Genomic DNA, 23,098 nt, shown 5'->3' on the forward strand with positions numbered 1-23,098 from the left:
CAAAAACTAACATTTGAGTAAACAGACTAACCACAAACTAACATTTGAGTAAACAGACTAACCACAAACTAACATTTGAGTAAACAAGCTAATCACAAACTAACATTTGAGTAAACAGACTATTCACAAACTAACATTTGAGTAAACAGACTAACCACAAACTAACATTTGAGTAAACAAGCTAATCAAAAACTAACATTTGAGTAAACAGACTATTCACAAACTAACATTTGAGTAAACAGACTAACCACAAACTAACACTTCAGTAAACAAGCTAACCACAAACTAACATTTTAGTAAACAGACTAACCACAAACTAACACTTCAGTAAACAAGCTAACCACAAACTAACATTTGAGTAAACAAACTAACCACAAACTAACACTTAAGAAAACAAGCTAACCACAAACGAACATTTAAGTAAACAAGCTAAACATAAACTAACATTTGAGTAAACAGACTAACCACAAACTAACATATGAGTAGAGAGATTAACCACAAACTAGCACTTTTGTAAATAGTTTATAGCTCAGTTTTTTAATTTTATATTGTTTGCTATGGTTCGAGTACACTAAACTAAATCCAGCGACACCTGCAGATGGTGCACTCGAACCAAAATTACGACCAAAATGCCTCAAATTTCCTATAAAAGTCCACTACATAGGGTATGAAACAATGGCTTGTGCACCCTATGTGGGGCGCTGTATGCTAAACAGGAAGCGATTTGGGATTAAACCCCGAACATCCACAACAGCAGGAGGCAACGACGTGCAAAACCGTGCGAGCTTGGCGTGCTCGTGAACGCGCACTGGGAATCCGCTATACTATTAGTGCACAGTCCAGATGAGAGGATCTGACCTGACTCTTAGTGAAATACTGTGGAATAAAAGCTACAGCCTCGGGGATTAACTAATTCACAGTGGAGTTTTTCTTCGTCCATGGATCCCTGTTTCACTTAGGAAGCGGAGTGTTATCGGGGCGGATCTGTTGGGAACAACATCAACGTTTTCCTTTAAATCCTTCAGCTCGGATTTACTTCAGATTGGGACTGTGTGCAGATTTATTTTTAAAGACAGACAGCTGAACTGTAGCTAAGGCGAGATGTGTGATATGTAACACCGCCAGGCTTCCTGTTTGATCTTTTGTTTGTTTACACGCTGATGTTATTCAGATCCATGTAAATAAATGGGAGAGTGTCTTATCATCCTTTCCCTCTTATCTAGCTAACTCAAACACTTTTTTAAGTCAGTAACCTTTGGAAGAATGACTTAATAGTGATCAAGACACCTCTGGAAAATCCAAATTGCCCATGTGATAGTGTAACTACAACTAAACAACAACATCATCATCATCAACAACAACAACAACAACAACAATGCGCTAGTAATTGGATCTAAAGCTGAATCTAGGAGATTTTCCACGGAATTAAACTCTTCTATCAGTCATCTAACCACTTTGGAGCGACCATGGCTTTCTTTAATTTTCGGAAAATATTCAAGCTTGGTCCTGAGAGGAAGAAAAAGCAGTATGAACACGTCCACAGAGACGTGAACCCCGAGGAAAGCTGGGAAATTGTCGGAGAATTAGGAGACGGTGCTTTTGGAAAGGTGTATAAGGTAAACAACATCATTACTACACTTGTGCTACATGGTAATACCTCTATAATAAATGTTGTATTATTATATTGCATCCCATATTTAGGCGCAGAATTGTTTCTATTTTTATACAGGATATCACGTGATTGACTTTCTGGTAATTATTAACCGCAAAGTGCGCATGCGTCACACCAAAACATGTGCTCAGGTGTTCACATTCACACCAGTGTGGCCTGGGACCCCATTATACTCCAGTACTGTGAGAAAAAAAAGGTACTGATCTGTATCTGTGCTTATCACTGGGCTGGTAGCCTCAAAGGTACATCATTTGTACCTCTACCTGGGAAAGTGCATTTAAGCATTACTTTCTAATTAAAGGTACATCAGTGGACTTTAAGGTCAAATTGTCTTTAAAGAGACACTATGAGGTTGATGAGGTTGCTGCGCCAGTGGTAGGAAAGGAAAGGTAGAGTTTAATACTTTACTTCACCAAAGGAACACTTCTGACCAGATATCTTGGTGGTGGACCATTCACAGCACGAGCAGCTACATTAACATGGTAGAGTAGTTGTACAGAGTGTCCCAAAGTCTCCATATACACAGGGGACTATGTATGCCAACACCACGTCGGTTGTGGACGTTCGTGGATGTCCACTTCTCGATTGGTCCAGTCTTTTTGAAATTGGTACAGCAATTTGACACAACAATGTCGTGTGTGATATGCTTGCCATGTTTCCTGTTAAAGTCCATCGCAACCTTGAGACAGCTTCCTGATCCAGCCATGGGAATGATTTCAATACTTTCTTCTTTTGTCAAAGGCATTCTTAAAGGCTATCTGAAAAAACAACCACAATGTAAACTAAGTATGAACATTTTTGGAAGACATTTTGCTAAAAAGTGTTAATTTCCTCTATTTATGGATACTTTTGGGACACCCTGTAATATGCATTTGCTGGGATTTATGAACACCTCAGTATCACTGCTGGGTTGAGAATAAACCAACCAAAAATCTGCAGCCAACCAGAGACAAGTCTGTTAGAAATATACAAAGGATTTGTTAATAAGCAAGCAAAAACTGCGTAGAGAATTCCTTCTTGATCTGTAAAAAGAATGCAGTGCATGGGATGAGTATTACAATATTAAGTGTATTAGTGTATACTAGTTCAAGATAGAGAATAGTTTTGCAAAGGGATTCAGTATGACTGTCTTTTGAGGCAAAATAGGTCAGTATTAAAAGAGAGAACACTTCTTAAAGAACCATCATGTACCAGCAACAGGAATAGGTAGAAGACGGAGGAAATTCTTTTCTGCCGTGAGGAAATACTACAGGATTTCCTTACTACAGGAAGAGGATGGATTTGCTTAAAGCAAAGGAGAGAAAGCATTCCTGGGGAACAGTTGAGTTTAGTTTCAAATCTCAAGCTGTTTTGCTTCAGCAGTGAAGCCATTGTAAGCAGACTCACCATTATAGGGGTAAAACTGAACATTTGTCCCAGTACCTGGCATTATGCACACCAGGCCTGCTTGAAAGCAATGAGTTCAAGCCAGAGTTTAGCGATCAACCTCCTTAAGCACATACCACTTGATCATCTCTCACACTTGAATGTTGTTTGTGCTTTATGTAGCCCTGTGTGTGGAGTCTGTATTGCTTTGTATGTTACATCATGATGCTGACTCCACAATGTTTAGTCCCAGTGTGTACATTGTGTGTTAATGATGGGGTGATGATATAAACATAGTGATCTTGCCCAGAGTCCCCAAAAAGCATACACGTTGCATTTCACTCAAATGCTCTGAATGCCATGTTCTGTGTCAGTGTAATCTAACCAAGTCCACCTCTACCACTAAGCTGTTTAAATAAGATCACAGTGCCTAAAGTTTTTACTTTTCATGACATATCATTAGATTTACCTAGCTCCTGTAGTAAGCCTAAATTCTCCTCTTTTCTGCAAACACAGTTAGGCTCACAAGGCATGTGGTGATGCAGCACAGTAACGTTTTCAACATGTGGAAAGTCTCTGTCGTCTCTGAAGCCCAAAGAATTTCCAGCCTTAATATTTTCTGGGTGTTGAAAATACCTGCACTACTGCGGCCACAGCATTTGCTCTCTCACACAAGATCACACAAGAATTAAGCCCAGATTAAGTATGAGTCAGGACTGAACATTAACATTTTGAGTAAATAGCATTGGTACGAGAAAGTTTGCAGATATTGTAGAATATCTGCAAATTTTCTAGCACTAATGCCACTTATACAAAATGTTAATGTTAATGTTAACTCACTAAGAGTTGTTAATGAGACTTGTAAAATGTCAATAAGTAGCACAATTATTTATAGTAGTGCGGTTGTTGTATCTGTGAAAAAAAAAGGTTTAATGGAAGCAATTTTGAATATAATAATATAATAAATTATTTAATCCAACAATAGCATTTTGTGTATAACAGTAAAATTTCTGGTAAGATTATTGTTTAACATTTAGTCTATAACTATGTTATCTATAGTCTATATTGTTTAACATATAGTCTATATTCCATACATGCAAACAGTTTCCTTCACCTTCTTCAGCATGTTTTATTGATTTCAATTACCCAACCTCAAAGTAATAAAAACTTCCAAAGAATCATATAAACAAAAAGTAATTCCTTGTTGCATTACATTAATGGTCCTTATCAAAGGACCGTTGTGGACAATAAATGCTTGAATGTGGTGTGTCAATATTACAGTGTATTTCAATATTTGCCATGTTGTGTGCCAGGGCAAACAGTTTCGATGTTGTAAACTTGCAAACACGTGTTTATGCCTTGTTCTGATGTTTCACTTTTTTTTGTATAAACCTCAAATAAAATGACTTAAATTAATTTTCTCTCTCAGGCCCAGAACAAGCAGTCGGGCATTTTAGCTGCAGCGAAGGTGATTGACACTAAGACGGAAGAAGAGCTGGAGGATTACATGGTGGAGATTGACATACTGGCATCTTGTAACCATGACAACATTGTCAAGCTTTTGGATGCTTTCTACTATGAGAGCAAACTCTGGGTGAGCACATAAAATGTAGTCCCATTCCCATTCACAATATTTCAAGCCAGACCTCTTATAGCCTCATACTTTCATTTATTTAAATAAAGGAAACACTTTGCACATTACATAAATTACAAAAAAATAAAATTTCATTACTATTAAATCTTTTGTGTTTTATACACTGCTCTTCAAATATTTTTGAACCCTATATCTTAGTATTTTTGTTTATATCGCCTCATTGCGTTTTACATACATACCCTAACATTTGCAATGGATAGGTATAAATGAATTGTTTGTGTGAAATGTTTTATATTAAATGTTTAGCAAATTGAGAAAATTTAATTTAAGAAGTGTAGATCTAATCTAAACAGAAAAGGCCAAAATATATATCACCTTAGGCACTTGTGGCACACTGTATATTTATGTTTTATAGTAATACAGTTCACTTACATTCTTTATGAGTCTTTACTTTTTTATATTATGTCTTTTCAATATAATTTCATAATCATATTAGTCAATTATGCTAATAGTCATAAATCATAATACAAAAATTTCATTATATTATTTTTAACATAATTAACCTTTGCTGCTGACCGTAAGGTAATTATAGAACTACAAAAAATCACTAAATTTATTTATGTAACTAAACTACAGATTGATGTTTCATTACAAGTTAACATAAGGAACATTACTATTAGAACTTAAATGCCTTTTTTAGTTAACAATTAACTAACAAGTAGCTAACTACAATTGGTGTTTTGGTTTATATTTATTATTATTATTATTATTATTATTGTTATTAACTAACATAATTAATCTTTACAGTTGACTATATAACTACATAAATGTTAACTGTAAACTACAGATTGGTGTTTTATATCAAACTAACTCAATTAACATTATTAACTAAGTTTATATATAAAGATTGTTTGTATAAAGTTAACTAATTTTCGATCAGTTAACTGACAGGTAACTAAAATTGGTTTCAGTTCAATAACGTAGTTAAAATAACCTGCTAAGATTATGTTATTTAAAACTCAATTATATGATTACAGCATGCTGAATTGATGAAACTCTAGTCAGGTGGACCTTCCAGGGCCTGAAGCTTTAAACCTGAATTTCCAAGAACTTAATTTTAAGAGGTGAATTCAAACATGATATATTATCTAAAATTTGAATTAGGCATTAAAAACTTATACATAAAGACGTACCATACCCACACAATTCAGTTTTACATATAATGTGTAAAGTTGTATTATCAATTTAACATAAACTATACCACCAGTTTTAATTAACAGTTAATTATTTTTATATAAACCTTTACTGTTAACTAAAAAGTGGTGTTTCATTACGTATTAGCCAACATAACATTAGCCAACATAAATTTCAATTTATTAAGTTTCTAACTTCATAATTTGACATATAAAATCACTCAATCATTCAATCACTATTAATTCAACCTAGTAATTCTTACGGCTACCTACTAGCTGAATTTTCTAGGTCAATCATTTCAGAGAGAAGAATTCAGGCATGTTTTTTTTTTTTTGGTTGTTTTTTTTTTGTGATGTAAAGCTATATCAGTGAACCTGATTTAACTCCATACCAAGTGGCAGTGTGTATTCTGACTGAAAAATCTGCTCGCTGTTAATCCCTCTTCCACTTGTGCTGCAAGTGGCCAGTTGTGTTATGTATATACATTATGTATATGTATATGTATATACATTATTCAAGTCAAGAGGTGAGGTCAATGAATGTGTGTTAAAAAAGCAAATTGCAGTGCGGGGGAGGCCTTTTTATGGTAAATATGAAGACAATGGAAAGCTGGATTAGGGGGACAGCAAGCTTCTGTTACATCTCTGTGTTCTCAGTTTGTTTCCTTCCTGTGGAAGAGAAGTTTGAAGATAGATAAGACAGGATCCAAGCTTGAATGGCCTCCTTTATTGTTCATTTTTAAAATCAGGTCCTGGGTGGCTATTATTCACATTTATCAATGATTTCAACAGGTAGTACTTTCACAACATTTAAAAAAAATACAGCAGAAATTGTGGAAATATTCAGTTGCTTTGTCCTCACGGAAAAGCAGGAGTAGGCAGAGGTCACACTGAGGTGTGCTATTGTATGTAGACTATTGTCAGAAGAGGCCAGCTATAATTACTTGGTTGTTATATTACTGCCCTACCTGTTCCTTGCCAGCTCCCTTTCATTTCATTGTGCACTGACACATGGGTGTGTCGTACCTATGGAAGCATGCAGATTTCTATCAGGCTCAGAGTTTCAGGAAATAGACGTACAGGCTCTAGTGGCTTCCTTATGATGCTGTAAAAGCAGGCCTGTGCTGTGAATGGAGTGGATTATATATTAGCATTTATAGTAGGGTACAAAAGTCCGAGTGTGTTACCAGGTTTTTGTTATTACTCAAGAATGTATGAGTTATCAGTGCCGTTAGTAAATCATACACTTTTCGGTAGTATTACTACTGAGGAATGATGTAGTATAATGCAACAAATTTAACCCAGTCTTCAGGACGTGTGGTGATAGCTAAAGTGATAATCACAATTAACTTGCTCAATGTTTAATTTAGAATTTAGGAGCAGTTAATCATTATCACATTTTAAATTAACAGAGCAGTCTTTCTCTTTCATATATATCCACATTCGTATATATTTTTATATCCGCATACAAAGATATTTTAGACTTCTAATTCTTTTAGCTGGCTAGCTTGTTTTCATTTCAGCAGTTAATGAACATGGAGATTGGTAATTTAATATTAGGGTTTATTTAAGAGATTATGTTAGCCAGCTGCTACTAACATTGGCTAGTTAAGTTGTTTGATGCGTACAGTTTCTATGCTAATATTAGCGTTAGCCTGGCTAGTCTGACCCACTAACAAGAGCTAGATTAGCTGAAAATGCAGTTAGGTAAGTTAGCTAACTAACTATGCTGCTAATTTAGCATCAACAGTTAATGTTTTAGTGCTGCTACTTTCTTTTAAAAGTTGGGTTACTTAATTAAATGACAGAAAACATTAGCAATGTGAATTTGTATTGCAAGAAAATAGCAAAATAGTATCAATAATTAATTAAAGATTAAGGTTTCAAATTTGTAATGTTTTACATTACATTTTTTTTTGCAGAAATACTTTACACAAGCTGTGTAAACTGGCTTCCTGTTCACTACATGTGCTCACTACATAGGACATCACATCTTCCCCATTTGAACACTATTTAAGATTCAGCAACAGGAACAGTGTAACTTCAATAAATGTGTTATAATCTTTTTAATCTTTTTTGTTGTACAAAACTGTGTGAAATGCAAACAGTTTTATTTAAATACACTCGTTTACACCCTGCTGGGTTCCTGTTAATAGCAGGGTTGCCTCCTTTTGTGCTGTAAAATAAAGCCGAAACTGATTAGTTGACCTCGTTACCTTTTTTTTGTGTGTGTTTTTTAATGTGTATATAGTTCATAACCCCAGGCAGTAGATTCAATTACACATTAACCGGATGTAATGGATCAGTGGCTCCTCAGAGGCCTTTCCTCTGGATAGGAAACCTAAAGCCTATGCTATGACTGTGTGAGTGTGTGAATGCTTCGTGTGGGCCGCTGTATTATTGTGTGCTATTGTCCGGCGTAAACAGCGTCTCATTCACCGTGAAATAACAGAAGCTGCCTCAGTGGATGGGATTGATCAGAAAGTGGCTGCCGTGTAGAACATTAGTGAATAGTGGATCACAACTTTGCGACTTATTGCGAGTTTGGTTTTTTTCTTTTACTTCAGTGACGATTATGAACTATGCATTAACTAACATGAAACTCAGAACAAAGGTATAAGTAGTGAGGACCCACTGACTGCTTTAAGGATTAAGGATTAAGAAACACTTTGATCAAGAACCATTACAGTGGAAAAGGCCTTGAATGAATAAATGCTAGCAGCCACTTATCCTGCCTGGTTAGATTCTTTGTCTTAAAGATGCAGTAGTAGTTTGTTTATTTCTTACTGGTACAAATAATGCAGAAAAAATTTGTAGACATTTTTATGTTTCTAAAGTAGTAACTCAACTTAATGGTCTATTAGAGCTTATTAGAGCTTCCTACAAAGAAAAAAGGACAGCGATGACACTTGTGACCATTCTCATAAATCATGAGTAGAATTTTGTGCTTTTATATCGTTTTAACAAGCAGTTGAATGTCCAAGTGCACTTGAAAGTGATGTCATGGCAGTCCTTGCTAATGCTAACTCTAGCAAGCATGCTAACTCTAGTCGAACCACTGAAGTTTCTGAAGGTGGAGTATGGTGTACATGGGTGGGAATGTGGGATGGGGCTCAATGAGTATAAAAAATAATTCAAACATTCTTCAACTCCACCATTTAATCGTAAGAAGCTTGGATTAAGGATTAAGGATCTTGCTCAAGGACCCAACCATGGCACCTTGGTGGTGCTGGGAGTTGAGCTCACAACCTTCCTGTCAGTAGAACAAGCAGCGGCCTCAACAACTGATCCACCACTTCTATGGTTATTGTTACCAACCTGAAGTTGATTACTTTCTTAGAACAGCATGACCCAAAGTGTTTTAGTATTCCTTTTATACCACAGCAATATGCCAGCAATTGTTGTTGTTGTTTGACTTTCGGCTGATCCCGTTAGGGGTCGCCACAGCGGATCATTGGTCCGCCTATTTGATTTGGCACAGTTTTACGCTGGATGCTGCTTCCTCACGCAACCCTCCCCAATTTTATCCGGGCTTGGGACCGGCACTGAGAGCGCACTGTTGCATGCTAGGGTTGGTTCCCCGGCCAAGAATCGAACCCAGGCCCACTAGTTCTTTTTATACTTTTTATTGACACATTTAATGTTGTGGAACGTTCAGGAGATATGTCCACGAAACAGCTGTTCCTGCTCTAGCTTCTCTTTTTTTCTCCTATTTGAAGTTAATAAAAAAATAAATAAATAAATAAATAAAACAGCTTGTCATGTTACAGAGAAATTATAAAGCACAAACTCCTCTGTCGTGAAGACTTTCCCGTGGTGGAAAACTTATTGACTATTACAAACCCTGACACTGGAGACTCCTTCAATGAATGTTAAATAAATAAATAGATGTTACAGAAGACTTCACCATATCATGTCAACGATTTGACTTTTTCTTTGTTAAATAACAAGACTTAAAAAAAAAAATCTGTTTATTATTAGGCTTACTGTATATAATGATTCTGTGTGTGAGCTGTTTTTGAAACAAAAACGTATTCGAGTCAGCGCGTTAATATAAATCTGTGATTTGTTTAGTAATTAATGACTATTATCAACTTAAAAAGAACAAATAGTAAAAAGGGGTTTATTGGCTAAATGTATTACTTTATTATTGTGTACTGTATACCATTGGTTTCTCTTTCCTTCATTGTGTTTACGCTCTGTTACTGGCTTTGTAGGAGCTCTATTGTTATAAATTTTTGTTTAGTCACAGTTGAGGCTGCTATTGTTCGCCAGTGACTGTTGGCTTGTGTGAAAACTCTAATCCGTTAAAGAAAAAAAGGCTAAGATTTGGCTTTGTGTCTCAGCATGAAAGATTTCAATTTGCATTTAAACAGACACACACATGCATGCAAGCCCCCTACCAGCCCATCAGCTTGGTGTCCCATGATCCTCAGCCTGCCACGTCATCACAAAAAAAAACGTCAGTAAATCACTTATCCCCATTCACCAATTCCTGATTACTAATGACCCTCTACTATTTGCAATCACACTGCTTGCCTTAAATAACCCTCTCCAGCATTGTGTCTGGGACGAGTCCAAGACTTAGTTATCTGCCTGTCTTGATTAGTGTTTTGACCCTGTTGCCTGATTTAGTCTTTTAGTCTTTATTCTTGTTTGCTGATCACCTGACCATTAGCTTGCCTCATGTTTCTGAGTATTGCCTAGCCCTATTTTTGTTCGCCATATTGGTTTTAATAAAACCAGAAAATTTCCTGCAATGTTTTTTCTTTGTTTTTTTTAACATACTTTTCCTTTGTTTGCTCTTTGGTTTGGTTTGACAGTGCAAATAATTAAATCTGTAAGGGGAGTGTGGGGCTAAAAATGTGCTTGTAAATCTATTTCACTGATTGGTCTGAAATACCACAACCACAAAGAACATGAAGCAAATAGCTAGTTGCAAACAGATTGTGTGTTACATCCAGCACTTATTTTCTCTTTTTTCTCTTGGTCCAAATATCCAGACCATATTGCATTTTTGCAGCACTATAGCTCTGCTCTTTGGCTCAGACTTCACACATTTCCAAAAACATAGCTCGTCCAAAAGCATGCTGCCCACAAACCGAAATACACACTATGGTCGCTTCACTTCCTGTAGTTGGGTTGATTCAGAGTCCAATCTCTTTCTCACTACAAAACTGTGAGATTAAGGGTGCTTTCAGATCAAAATCGATAAGTTTGTCGTGTCTGTTATTTGGTTTAGTTTGGTTTTACACTGCACATAGTTTAACAAACCCAAAACAACCCAAAATACACACTATGTTTCGTTCAGCTCCTGCAGTTGGGTTGATTCAGAGTCGAGTCACTTTCTCACTGCAATCGTACTGCTCTACAATTCAGTTGGGTTGATTCAGAGTCGAGTCACTTTCTCACTGCAATCGTACTGCTCTACAATTCAGTTGGGTTGATTCAGAGTCGAGTCACTTTCTCACTGCAATCGGACTGCTCTACAATTCAGTTGGGTTGATTCAGAGTCGAGTCACTTTCTCACTGCAATCATACTGCTCTACAATTCAGTTGGGTTGATTCAGAGTCGAGTCACTTTCTCACTGCAATCATACTGCTCTACAATTCAGTTGGGTTGATTCAGAGTCGAGTCACTTTCTCACTGCAATCGTACTGCTCTACAATTCAGTTGGGTTGATTCAGAGTCGAGTCACTTTCTCACTGCAATCGTACTGCTCTACAATTCAGTTGGGTTGATTCAGAGTCGAGTCACTTTCTCACTGCAATCGGACTGCTCTACAATTCAGTTGGGTTGATTCAGAGTCGAGTCACTTTCTCACTGCAATCATACTGCTCTACAATTCAGTTGGGTTGATTCAGAGTTGAGTCACTTTCTCACTGCAATCATACTGCTCTACAATTCAGTTGGTTCACTTGGAACCGGACCGAAATTCAAATCACTCAGAAGGTCTAGGGCCGGTTGTTTTTTTCCATCCCTGAGTGTGATTGCGTTTTTCTCACCTTCAAACTGCACCAAGCAGGAAAAGACAGCAGGGTTCGATTCAAACGGACTAAGCACTGCATATGTAAAGGATCCTGAGAATCATAAGCATCTATTGTTATCATAATTTTATCATCTTGGAGCTGTACCACACTAATGTTAGATGGATGAAGCTCACAGTGTCTGTCTCAGTGTACAGTATTTATGTGTAATCAGTGTATGTGATAATGTAACTACATGGTGAAGTGATATGATATGTTTTGTCTACAGATTCTGATTGAGTTTTGTGCTGGAGGAGCTGTTGATGCAGTGATGCTGGGTGAGTATCACATGCACACACACAAACAGTACGCACAAGGGAAAAATAATGAGTAATTTCATACATTAATGTCACTAATTTAAAAAGCAGTACAAACAGGAATTGCGCAGTGTTTTCCAATTCAGTGGTTAGCACTGCTGCCTCACACCTTCAGGGTTGGGGGTTCAATTCCCACCTCCCCTGTGCATGCGGAGCTTGCATGTTCTCCCTGTGCTTCAGGGGTTTCCTCCAGATACTCCGGTTTCTTCCTTTAGTCCAAAGACATGCATCTGGCTGATTGGCATTTCCAAATTGTCCGTCGTGTGTAAATGGCCTGTGTTTGGGCTCTGCGATGGATTGGCACCCCGTCCAGGGTGTCCCCCGCCTTGTGCCCAGAGTCCCCTGGGATAGGCTCCAGGTTACCCCAAGACCCTGTGTAGGATAAGTGGTACAGAGAATGGATGGATTCTTTAATCATTTTTTTTTTACCCTGGCTTCCAAGTAAAGCTGAACCAGGTATTTAGTACAGGTACAGGTGCAGAACTGTAGACTGTTCAGAAGCTGTTGATGGAAATTTTAAAAATGTGACATGTAGTTTGGCTGTAAATGTGTCCTGACAATAGGCTATTGTACATGCCAGGGTTTAGCCGGATTAGAACAACCAGTCACAGTGAGTCAGTTCACTTTGGTTTAAAAGCTTATTGTAAGGAGATGTGTTCACAGAGGATTTCAGGGTATGCTGATTTGGCATCATAGAAATGTACAAATGAAATGTGGCCACATACAACCCTGTAAGTGGTCCAAGTGCATTCAGATAAGACCTTAGTATGTGGCGCATTCAGATAAGACTTTAGTATGTAGCGCTATCCATTCATGATCCTATTACCCATGGCTGATTTTAACAAATGACCCGCCAACCCCCTAATAAAAAATGGCAGATAAGCCAATCAACAAGAATCTGGAATAACTGAAAGTTGCTTAAGTGTTTTGTGCTCTCTGATATTAGCTGACCACCTGGAAGCCCCGCCCCATCCTCAAACCTCACATTAGTAATCTTGTCTGTTCACGATTTTCTCACTTGAAAAATAAAGCGCTCTTGCTTTCTGTCAAGGTGAATGGAGAATGTTTTGAGTTCAGTAATGTGAAATAAACTCTATCAGTGTATGTTTGATAATTCTAATATTAGACAAGCATAGATTTAACATCAGTCAACTATAATTACTATGGATGCCACCAAAAATGTTTGTCCGATAATAGAAACAAATTGTACATTTTCAGCCAAAAGAGAAAAAAGATTAAATAGAGCTACAGCAAAGTATCAAATATAAGACTTTAGAAAAAAATTAATGGTAATGATAATTAGAAAGTGACTAAAAATAATGTTTGCTCTAGTTAAGAAACATTTATATGCACACTTTATAATCACTTGCTGTACGTAACATCTTTTTCCTAGAATAGCAAGAAAGAAGATAAAATTTTCTACTGTAAACTTTGTCTTCTTTCTTGCACAGAAACTTTAGTGTGTACATCTTAATTAAAAACAGATGAGTGGCAGGTTTTTTTTTCCCTCCAAGCTCCTGGTGGTTACCGTAAAACCATGTATATATGTGCTACAGTTTCTACCTTAGACAAGTGATTTGTGAAGGACTTGATTGCAGCAGTTCTTAGTTACAAGTCTGTAGTATCCAGCTAAAATCCTCCGTTCTCAGCCCTGTGCTCGTTTAGAAATTGTACACACCACCTTGTTCTCCATCTACATCGAAAAGTACAGCCAAATCCTTTTTTTTTTACTCAGTGTATTTCACTTTTGACACTCCTGTTGCTGTTCTCTTCTGTTTAATGTCTCCCAACAAAACTATATCAGGGCCATCCAATGTTGTGCAAGTTCCTTTTAAATATACTCAGAAACAGGTTCAAGTTCAAGTTCAAGTGGCTTTATTGTCATTTCAACCATATACACTGGTACAGTACACAGTGAAATGAAACAACGTTCCTCCAGGGCCATGGTGCTACATAAAGCAACACAGAGCTACATGAGACTACATAGAACCATGTGTTTGTGGTTGATGTTGTTTTGTTGTTTGAAGGACATGGCTGCTTTTAGAGTTTAACATTTTCTTTATGTATGTATGTGTGTGTGTGTGTGTGTGTGTGTGTGTGTATAGAGCTGGAGAGGCCACTGACCGAGCCGCAGATCAGGGTAGTGTGTAAGCAGACTCTAGACGCACTGCTCTACCTGCATGAGAACAAAGTCATCCACCGAGACCTGAAGGCTGGAAACATCCTGCTGACACTTGATGGTCAAGTCAAACTTGGTGTGTATCTCTCTGTCTCTCTCTCTCTCTCTCTCTCGCTCTCTCTGTTTGTGTGTGTGTGTGTGTGTGTGTGTGTGTGTGTGTGCATAACAAGATTCAGTGGAAGTGAAGTCATTGACTTCATGTCATCGCTTCACTAATCAAACCAAAAAGGGAAAAAACATCCCTTTCTGATGTTTCAGTGTAAAACTTCAACTAAATAATTTACATAAATGCGCATGATTGGATAAGTTGTAACATAGGATCTGCTACAGAAGTCACAATAGTTTATGTTTAGGAAGTTTAAGAACTAAGTTAAGAACTACGTTTGTATTCATACATTGATCGACATGTAGTATTTAAAACTATAGTTTTGCTGTTGTATTTTAAAACTCCCAAAAAAAACTCCTAACCTCTGCATCTTTTTTTTAATCAAACTTGTTCTTTGTAAGTAGTTTGTGTTGATGTTACTGGTGTTACAGCATTTTTGATGTTATTGGCCCCATATGAAAGCTGGGTTGTGTAGAGGAAATAAGCCATTTCCGTCTGTAGTGAATCATAAGAGCAAGTATTCACGGTGTTTGTATCTTTCATACACAGACAAAAAAGGTACTGATAACTGCTATCTTTTACCTACAAACCCCTTTCAGCAATATTACTGGCTAAAGACACAGACTCTGGAACTGTAGTGTTGTTTCAGACAGCATGTAATGAGTGAGTTACTCTCAGCTGTGATGGCACGTACTAACAGCCAGAGAGAGAGAGAGAGAGAGAGAGAGAGAGAGAGAGAGACTATTTGCAAGTCAATGTTAGGAAGTCATCAAGAGGTTTAAACAAATCAAAATAGATGCTTTTGCTGTCTACTGATGCATGGTGTTCATTTTTGCAAGTCAGTAAAACAAAGACTCAGTTTGATAATATATGTTTATATGTTTACTTGTGCATTGCACTGCAAATCATCTTGCGCTATTCCCCCAAAATATCTCTTTTGCACAATCTCATGTACAAAATACCTCTTTTGCACAATTTCATTTACAGTATCTATGTAAAGTACCTATGTAAAGTCTTTGTATAGTTTTTGTAAAGTATGTATAGTCAACTAAATTGTTTTTCTTATACATCTATGTTCATATTTATGTTTAACTTGTATGTAACACCGTGGTCGTGCGAGACACGACATTTCATTCCACTATATGTCCACACATGTAGCAGAATGACAATAAAGCTCAACTTGAACTTGATCTTATGCACACCAGTGTGATAGTATATCTAAAAAATGTTAAATTATCTGAGTTATCCTGTCCTAGTCTTGTGTTCATCCAATTAAATGCTCTCTAGAATGTATATGTCTTGCCCTTGGGGGTGGGTCTTGCTCTACAATAGCAGCTTGTTAGCAGGAATAATGTTTCGTTGTGTGTTTTTGGCTGTGCGTCTTCGTGCACACTATTCCAACTATTCCCTTCATTGAAATTAAATGGTTGGTGTGTGTTTGCTGGTGGAATTTGTGTGTCATGTCATGGTTACGCCGAAATCGGTGCATGACTATTTCCCATCAGCCACTACGCCTCACTGGATCACTTCTCATGACCATTTGCACCTGTGTCACGTCTGGGTTAATGGGCACGAGTATTAAGTCACGTCTCACCTCACTCATTGTCTAGCTTTTGTCTTTCATTGTCGTTAAATTGTCATGCTATGTTCTCTAGTGCATGTGTCTTTCTGCTTTGAAATTCTAGTTCAGGTTTTTATGTCTAAGTTTGCCTTGTCTGTATTGTTTGTGTTTCATTAAAATACAAATCTGCACTTGCATCTGCCTCCTCTACAAAATCTCGACATGCAAGCTCATTTTATCTAGTTTGTGAAGATACTGTCAGATTTACTTAGATTGGGCATGGCTGTGGAGTATCTTGAACACCATTGGCTGCTGTGTAAATCAGTCACCATGTCAACATACCGTTGCTCAGACTTCCTGTTTCAATAGGAAATATGTTAACATACGAAATCAAACCACGGCTCTCAAGCCATTTCATGGGTTTCAACAGCATTGTGCTGCATTGTAATGTAGGACAATAATCAGTTTATTATTTCTCCAAGACATTGACCTACAATATTTGGAACAAACACGTGGCAGACTAGATTTAGTCCGTCTCTGGAACAGAAACCTAAACACATTTTTTTTTCTCTCCAGCGGATTTTGGGGTGTCTGCCAAAAACACTAAAACACTCCAGAGACGAGACTCCTTCATTGGAACTCCATACTGGTGAGCCAGTAAAAAAAATTACAGGTTATAAACATCAATTTTCTGTACAGTATTATTAAACCATTTCCGTTCCTTTCTTTCCCTTTCATTCTGGAACTTTCTCATACACCCAAACACATACTCAGGATGGCGCCAGAGGTGGTGATGTGCGAGACTTCGAAGGACAGGCCGTATGACTACAAGGCAGATATCTGGTCCCTCGGTGTCACCCTGATTGAGATGGCCCAGGTCGAGCCACCCAATCATGAGATGAACCCCATGAGAGTGCTGCTAAAAATCGCCAAGGCTGACCCACCCACACTTATGCAGCCCTCCAAATGGTGAGACAAAATGAGAGACAGTGGGCGTATCCCATAAATACTGCAACAAATGGAAACATCCATGGTGGTGGAAATCACAACCCACCATTATCAGATTTGGATTTATTATTGAGTTCCTATGGTTATTAGTCTGTCTGATCCTTTGAACTAAATAGGTTTAATCGACACCTTCATACCTGAAAAACAATTAGGCTTAATACTAACAACTAAGACCTAATGTGTTCCGTCCGTGGAAAGTTCAGGAATGAAATGCTTTATGACTCTGTTCGTGGAAAGTTCAGGAATGAAATGCCAGAATATGAATGAACACATTTGAGCAATAAGTCTAATATATTACCAGATCATAAAATATATCTATGCTGAGGGAGTCAGTGGATTTATTTTTTTTTTAAAGATAAAGGGGTTCCTGGTAACAGTATGTTACCTAGTAACCGGACAGCTAATATGTAACTTTGTGCCTTGAGTGAAATGCCTCTTAACAGTTGGAAATTCTAGATACAGACTTCATTAGAAGTAGGGTGTAAAACTGCTGTTATTATCTCAGCAGTAAGGATATGCAATATTGTCAAATTTCATTTCCCAAAGCAGATTACTTCTCTCTTCACTAATAAAGTGAAAATGAGTGTTTGCATACAGGAAGCAGTGGGAAACATAGGAACTATGGATAGCGAGCTATTGCTGTAGTAAACTAATGCCATGTCTGAAAGATCAAAGATTATTTTTCAGCAGCACAAATGTTTTTTTCTGTCCATATAATGCTAATTTTTATTGTAATACTGTTGTTAAAAGGTAGGATTTGTTTAAGAAGAGTTGGCCCTATGCAAATGGTATATAAAGATAAATCTTTACCAACAAATGTGTTTCCCAGGTCTCCAGAATTCAGTGACTTTCTAAGACATGCTCTGGATAAGAATCTAGACAACAGATGGAACGCAGCACAGCTCGTTCAGGTGAGTCGCCCTGTTCCTCTACTCTATAATGTGATATGGGATGCGTCCCAAATACCAGTCGTTTCTAACTACACATTCATTCTAACCTTTGGGATATGCCATTGATCTGAAACAAACTATTGTACTATTGTTAGAGCAATCAAAAACTGTTCTCACATCAGTTTTGGGTGTCCCAGTCCCTTTGTTGCTGAAGGATCAAATGGCGATGGCTTTCAGGAGGCTAGGAGATGAGCAAGTTCCTTCACTTGTGTAGACACACGTGAACACACACACTCACACACTTAACTACATGGCAACTTTGTGGTTGTACAGTTTTTGAGCAGGATGAATGGGGTTGAAAATGCACAGTGTTTTTGTAATGAAGGTCACAATATCGAAGAAGATGCACTTCATTAGAAGCTGCTGGAACTGCGGTGCTCTGTGGTCAGGTGGAATAGAGCTTTTAGAGCAAAAAAATAGAGCTTTTTTTTGTCAACACAAGGTAGCATTGGTGAAAAAGAAGGATGGTTATATAGAAAAGCACCTAATCCACACTGTTCAGTATGGTGGAGGCTCTGTGATGTTGTGGGGCTTTTTTCTTTAACCTTGTTATTTACATGGCATCATGGACTATATGAAGTACCAGGAGATTTGACCACAGCTTTTGAAATGGCCACCCCATTCCCCTGACATAAACTCCACTGGAAACCTGTAGGGAGAGCTACAATGACTGTATTCAAATTTACTTCACCGATAGTAATGCATGTGTTGTCTTTTTGTGTGTTCAGCACCCATTTGTGAGCAACGTTACTGATAACAAACCACTACGAGAGCTGATAGCAGAAGCCAAAGCTGAAGTCACGGAGGAGATAGAGGAGTCGAAGGAGGACGATGAGGAGGATGATCACGAGGGACAGCTGGTGAGAGAATTGAAAAAAACAAAAATATTCTTTAGTCATTTTAGTAGTTTCAATCTCAGAAACTGTTCAGTCAGTATGGAGTAGTTGTAGAACAAATGTCATGGTACGATGGTTTTGGAAACTAGGCCCAGTTGAGCTTTTTCAGATGTCAGCCCTATTGTTTGTGCTCAATCAATACATCATGCTCAGGGAGGGAGAAGAGCAAGTGGTCAGCTAGCAGTTATGGAAAATGGCCTAAAAATTGATATTCCTCACATAATGACTGACAGAGGTGCCAACATTTACGGTTTAGCCATAGCATTAGCCGTAGCATTTACCGGCGCCAGCTGAAAGCTACACATTTCTGTTTTCTCAGCTAAAGCAGTACTCAGACCAAATGAGAATAAAATTCACTTGGCAGAAAGGCAGTTAATTCTTTGATTGGGAAGGGAAGCATGATTGTTATTATTAGCTGACTTTATCTCAGTGAACTTTGAACTGTGAATTCACAAGTAGCCTTGGTTGTATAAGCAAATAGGAACCAAAGAGATAGGACTGTTGTCGTTTGGTCGATAAAATAATGGTGTAGCTGCTTATTGTTAAAGTAGCATTTACACTTTACGCTTGATGCACATTGGGGGGAAAAATGCCATCTTGCCCACTGACACACACTAGGGATTTTGTGGCTGCCTGCTAGGATAGCAATTTTGGCACATGTGTATCGAAAACATTAAACATTAAAACATTAAAGGGGTTACAGCAACTGGATTCAAATTTACACTCAAAATCCTGAACATAAACCCAGTGCACAGTACATTGGACAGTAGACTTTTCTATTGTAGCTACTTTAATATTTACTAGACCATCTGAAAACATTTTTAAGATTCATTTTCCACGAATTTGACTAGGCTAAAATGATCATTGAAAGAGACAATGTTCTGTATTAAACATGATTTCCTGTATTTAGCCTTCTTTTGATCAGGGCCGCTAATCTATGAAAGTTACATTCTGTGAGATTGGAGTGTATTTCATAGTATATTTCTTTGTAGTTTATTCTCTGTAAGAAAGTGTAAGATTGATCATTTTTGAATGTTGTGTTCACCAACATTGTGGATGGAAAATTGTTGTAGTGTGTTTTATCCATGTCTTAATGTTTTTGATAGTTTCTGCCAGCTGTTTGTTTCTGTTTGACCTCATGCCACCATGGCCAACTTGTGAATATGGATAATTATGCTATATTTCTTCCCTTCATGCAGCTGCTTCCTGGACACAAGCGTGCTTCATCTGACATCAGTATTGGAAGCTCTGAGGATGAGAAGCTTTCTCAGTCACCTTCTACCTTGGAAGCAGTTCCAGAAAAAAATGAGGACTTTGGTGTTACCAAGAGCCCAGATATGGATCTTAGTGATGACCAGACGGCTGAGCCTGAAATTTCCAAACTGGAACTGAACCACATCCCAAATTTACCAGAACCGTCTGCTGAAGAACCTGCAAAGGAATCAGTTTCCAACATGAAATCTCAGGAACAAGAAGATGAGAAGAACATTGTAGAAATCAAGCCAGAAATACCTTCTGCTCCACTAAATATACTGGAGCCGAAAGAGGAGACGAAAAATATGGAAAATATGGTGAACTCAGCTGGTGATAATGTGACAGTAATCCAGAACATGGATGCAGTGGTGAAGGATGAGCTCGCACCTGAGAATTCCATCAAGGAGGTTGAGGGACCTGTTGTGGTGCCCAAGGAAAAACCTTCACCTCCAACTTCTCCTGTGAAAGAAGAGGATAAAGGTGAAGCAGAACATGAGAAATCTTCTCCAGACAATGAAAGTCCTGCGAAGCCCAGATTCCAAAAGAAAGTCTCTGGAAGTGGGTCTGCAGCAGATAACAGCAGCGTTGACCTAAACCTGTCCATCTCCAGCTTCATAAGCAAATCCAAAGAGGCAGGATCGGCTTCTGTACAGGTAGGAACACTAATTGAAGGAGTGTTGGTATATATTATGAGGAAATATTGATTCATTTGTGATGGCTGTTAAAAGAATCACCCTACCCAACATGTGAAAGACACTGAAAGCCAGTTTCGTGTTTCAACAGGAAACAAGGCGTCAGAAGAAGACCCTGAAAAAAACCCGCAAGTTTATTGTGGACGGCGTGGAAGTTAGCGTAACGACGTCTAAGATCGTGACTGATAATGATGCCAAAAACGAGGAGATGAGATTCCTAAGGTGAGCGCTGTCAGTGCTGTCTTGTTTCGAAGTTTTCAAAGTATGTGACTTTAGTAACTTTAGACATTGAAAACAAATTGAATATAATCTACTTTGAAAAGATCGTTCGCTGTTGCTGATGAAAAGCAACTATTCCATCAGAAAATGCTCAAGAGATGTATTCCCAACATCTACTCATTAATTTGGTGGCTAAGTGGCTAATCGTTAGTTGTGTACGTTGTGTTCATTAGTTTATTGTTTTGAAATAAAGATAGGGAAACTAAGAAAGAAGATTTTTTACATTTTATTTTTGTTTTTCTTGGCACATAGTAAACTAGCAATTAATGAATTTTTTTGTAAAAGATATGACATTTTTTTTTATGAAATATGAAAAAATACCCACTGCAGTACATTTCAGCATGAACAGAGATGACCTGCAAGTACAAGAAGGCTTTTCTACATGATGATTTCTCTTGCTTTGATGTGTACTCTGGTAACTTATTCTGTTTTCATAAAAGATATGATACAACTGGGATGCAGAAGTAAATTTTATTTTGACATACTCTGAAATTGCGGCACCTGGTAAATCCAGCTTCAAGACTATTCATTAGTTTTAACTTCTAAATGAATCTGAAATGATGAAAAACAAGCAAAGGAGGAATAGAAGAGCTTTTTGTTTCAAAACCAAAAACCGTTTTGAACATCTTTTTTTATTTTAAATAAAAAGAAACGAATGCAAGATTCAAGGACCAATCATTCAAGGAGTATTCAACTTTATTGTACAACATGTATGTAATTATCTGCTGCTGTTATTTTAATCTCAAATCAACAGCACTCACATTTACATTGCCTGTGATTTTAACGTTAGCTATGAGAGTAGACTGTCAATCTGCCAGTCGACAGTGTAGTTAGCCACCTAAAGCTTGTTAAAACGTCTGTGTTGAAGCGTATTTGGGTATAGAGTTGAGTTTATGGGTAAGCATAAAGCATAGAAGTGTGCTCACGAGCTCATGTGCACACCACCAAAATCCTAACCGTGTGTCATATGTATCTGTGATACTAACTGGCTGAGATGGAGAGATGTGTCCTGTTGTGTGGTCAGAAATGATGTGATGAGATGGTGTGATTCAAGGGTTTCTGAGTAATACTGACAATATGATTCTTTAAACTGATTACAAGCTAAGCATGACTCCAATGCAGTGCTATAATGAACACAAAACATCTGGAAAGTGCAGTGAGATAAGGAAGAGAGAGAAGTGTCAAGCTGCAACAACTGCAGAGGAGTCACTGTGGGCATAAAATGCATGCTACAGTATATTTTATTTATATAGATTCATATAACTGTACATATAAAGCTAAAAATAGTGTTCATATGAGGTAGCTAGCTGACGTGTTGTGATAGTAACATGACTCTAATGTAAAAGTTTATTAGTATAGTGCACTTCAGAAACAGTATGTAGTACAGTTTTATGACAGGTATATATTCTCCAAAAGTTTACTACTGGTTTATGGCAAGCTTTTGGAATATTTGATTATATCCTGTACGTGAAATTAAAGTGAAATTGCACCCATAGGGCAGAGAAAGCATAAATAATTCATTTTGCAACGTGCAAATGCAAATTTGTATTTGGGGGAATTCCAAAAGACGCAGTGTTTTGAAGGATGCACATCCAGCTCAATGGCCTCAGGAAAGAAAAGGCAGGAAGTATGCTTCTGTCAACTGGCACTTCCTGTCTGTGTAGGGCATATCCTGTTAGGCAGACTAGGATGTCCTTTTGGTGCTGATTCAAAGCAAATTTCACACATTATTGCACACAAAGTTGTAAAACTGTTTTTTTTTTTTTTCAGTTATTCTAGTCCTGACATTGCTTGTGTGTGTGTGTGTGTGTGTGTGTGTGTGTGTTGGACAGACGTCAAGAGCTAAGAGAGCTGAGGCTTTTGCAGAAAGAGGAGCAGAGAGCCCAACAGCAGCTCAGCAACAAACTGCAGCAGCAGAAGGAGCAGATCTCCAGACGCTTCGAGCAGGAGACCATGGTCAGTGTTTGTACTGTAGTACCGAAAAAGCACAGACATTCTCAGCTCA

At 37.7% G+C, this 23,098-nt stretch overlaps 1 protein-coding gene across 1 annotated transcript in view; it reads left to right on the forward strand.

Annotated features, from left to right (window-relative positions):
- Positions 1 to 742: 742 nt before the first annotated feature.
- Positions 743 to 23,098, forward strand: part of slkb (STE20-like kinase b) — a 32,137-nt gene continuing 9,781 nt past the window's right edge. The window contains exons 1-11 of the mRNA XM_026931825.3: positions 743 to 1,616; positions 4,467 to 4,631; positions 12,081 to 12,129; positions 14,274 to 14,423; positions 16,591 to 16,663; positions 16,789 to 16,983; positions 17,852 to 17,933; positions 18,701 to 18,832; positions 20,068 to 20,775; positions 20,906 to 21,036; positions 22,926 to 23,049. Coding sequence (XP_026787626.3) covers positions 1,467 to 1,616; positions 4,467 to 4,631; positions 12,081 to 12,129; positions 14,274 to 14,423; positions 16,591 to 16,663; positions 16,789 to 16,983; positions 17,852 to 17,933; positions 18,701 to 18,832; positions 20,068 to 20,775; positions 20,906 to 21,036; positions 22,926 to 23,049 — 1,959 coding nt within the window. The 5' untranslated portion in view covers positions 743 to 1,466. The remainder of the gene's footprint in view (positions 1,617 to 4,466; positions 4,632 to 12,080; positions 12,130 to 14,273; positions 14,424 to 16,590; positions 16,664 to 16,788; positions 16,984 to 17,851; positions 17,934 to 18,700; positions 18,833 to 20,067; positions 20,776 to 20,905; positions 21,037 to 22,925; positions 23,050 to 23,098) is intronic.

Source organism: Pangasianodon hypophthalmus, chromosome 26, assembly GCF_027358585.1.
Source record: "Pangasianodon hypophthalmus isolate fPanHyp1 chromosome 26, fPanHyp1.pri, whole genome shotgun sequence".
In the NCBI taxonomy this organism is placed as follows: Eukaryota; Metazoa; Chordata; class Actinopteri; order Siluriformes; family Pangasiidae; genus Pangasianodon; species Pangasianodon hypophthalmus.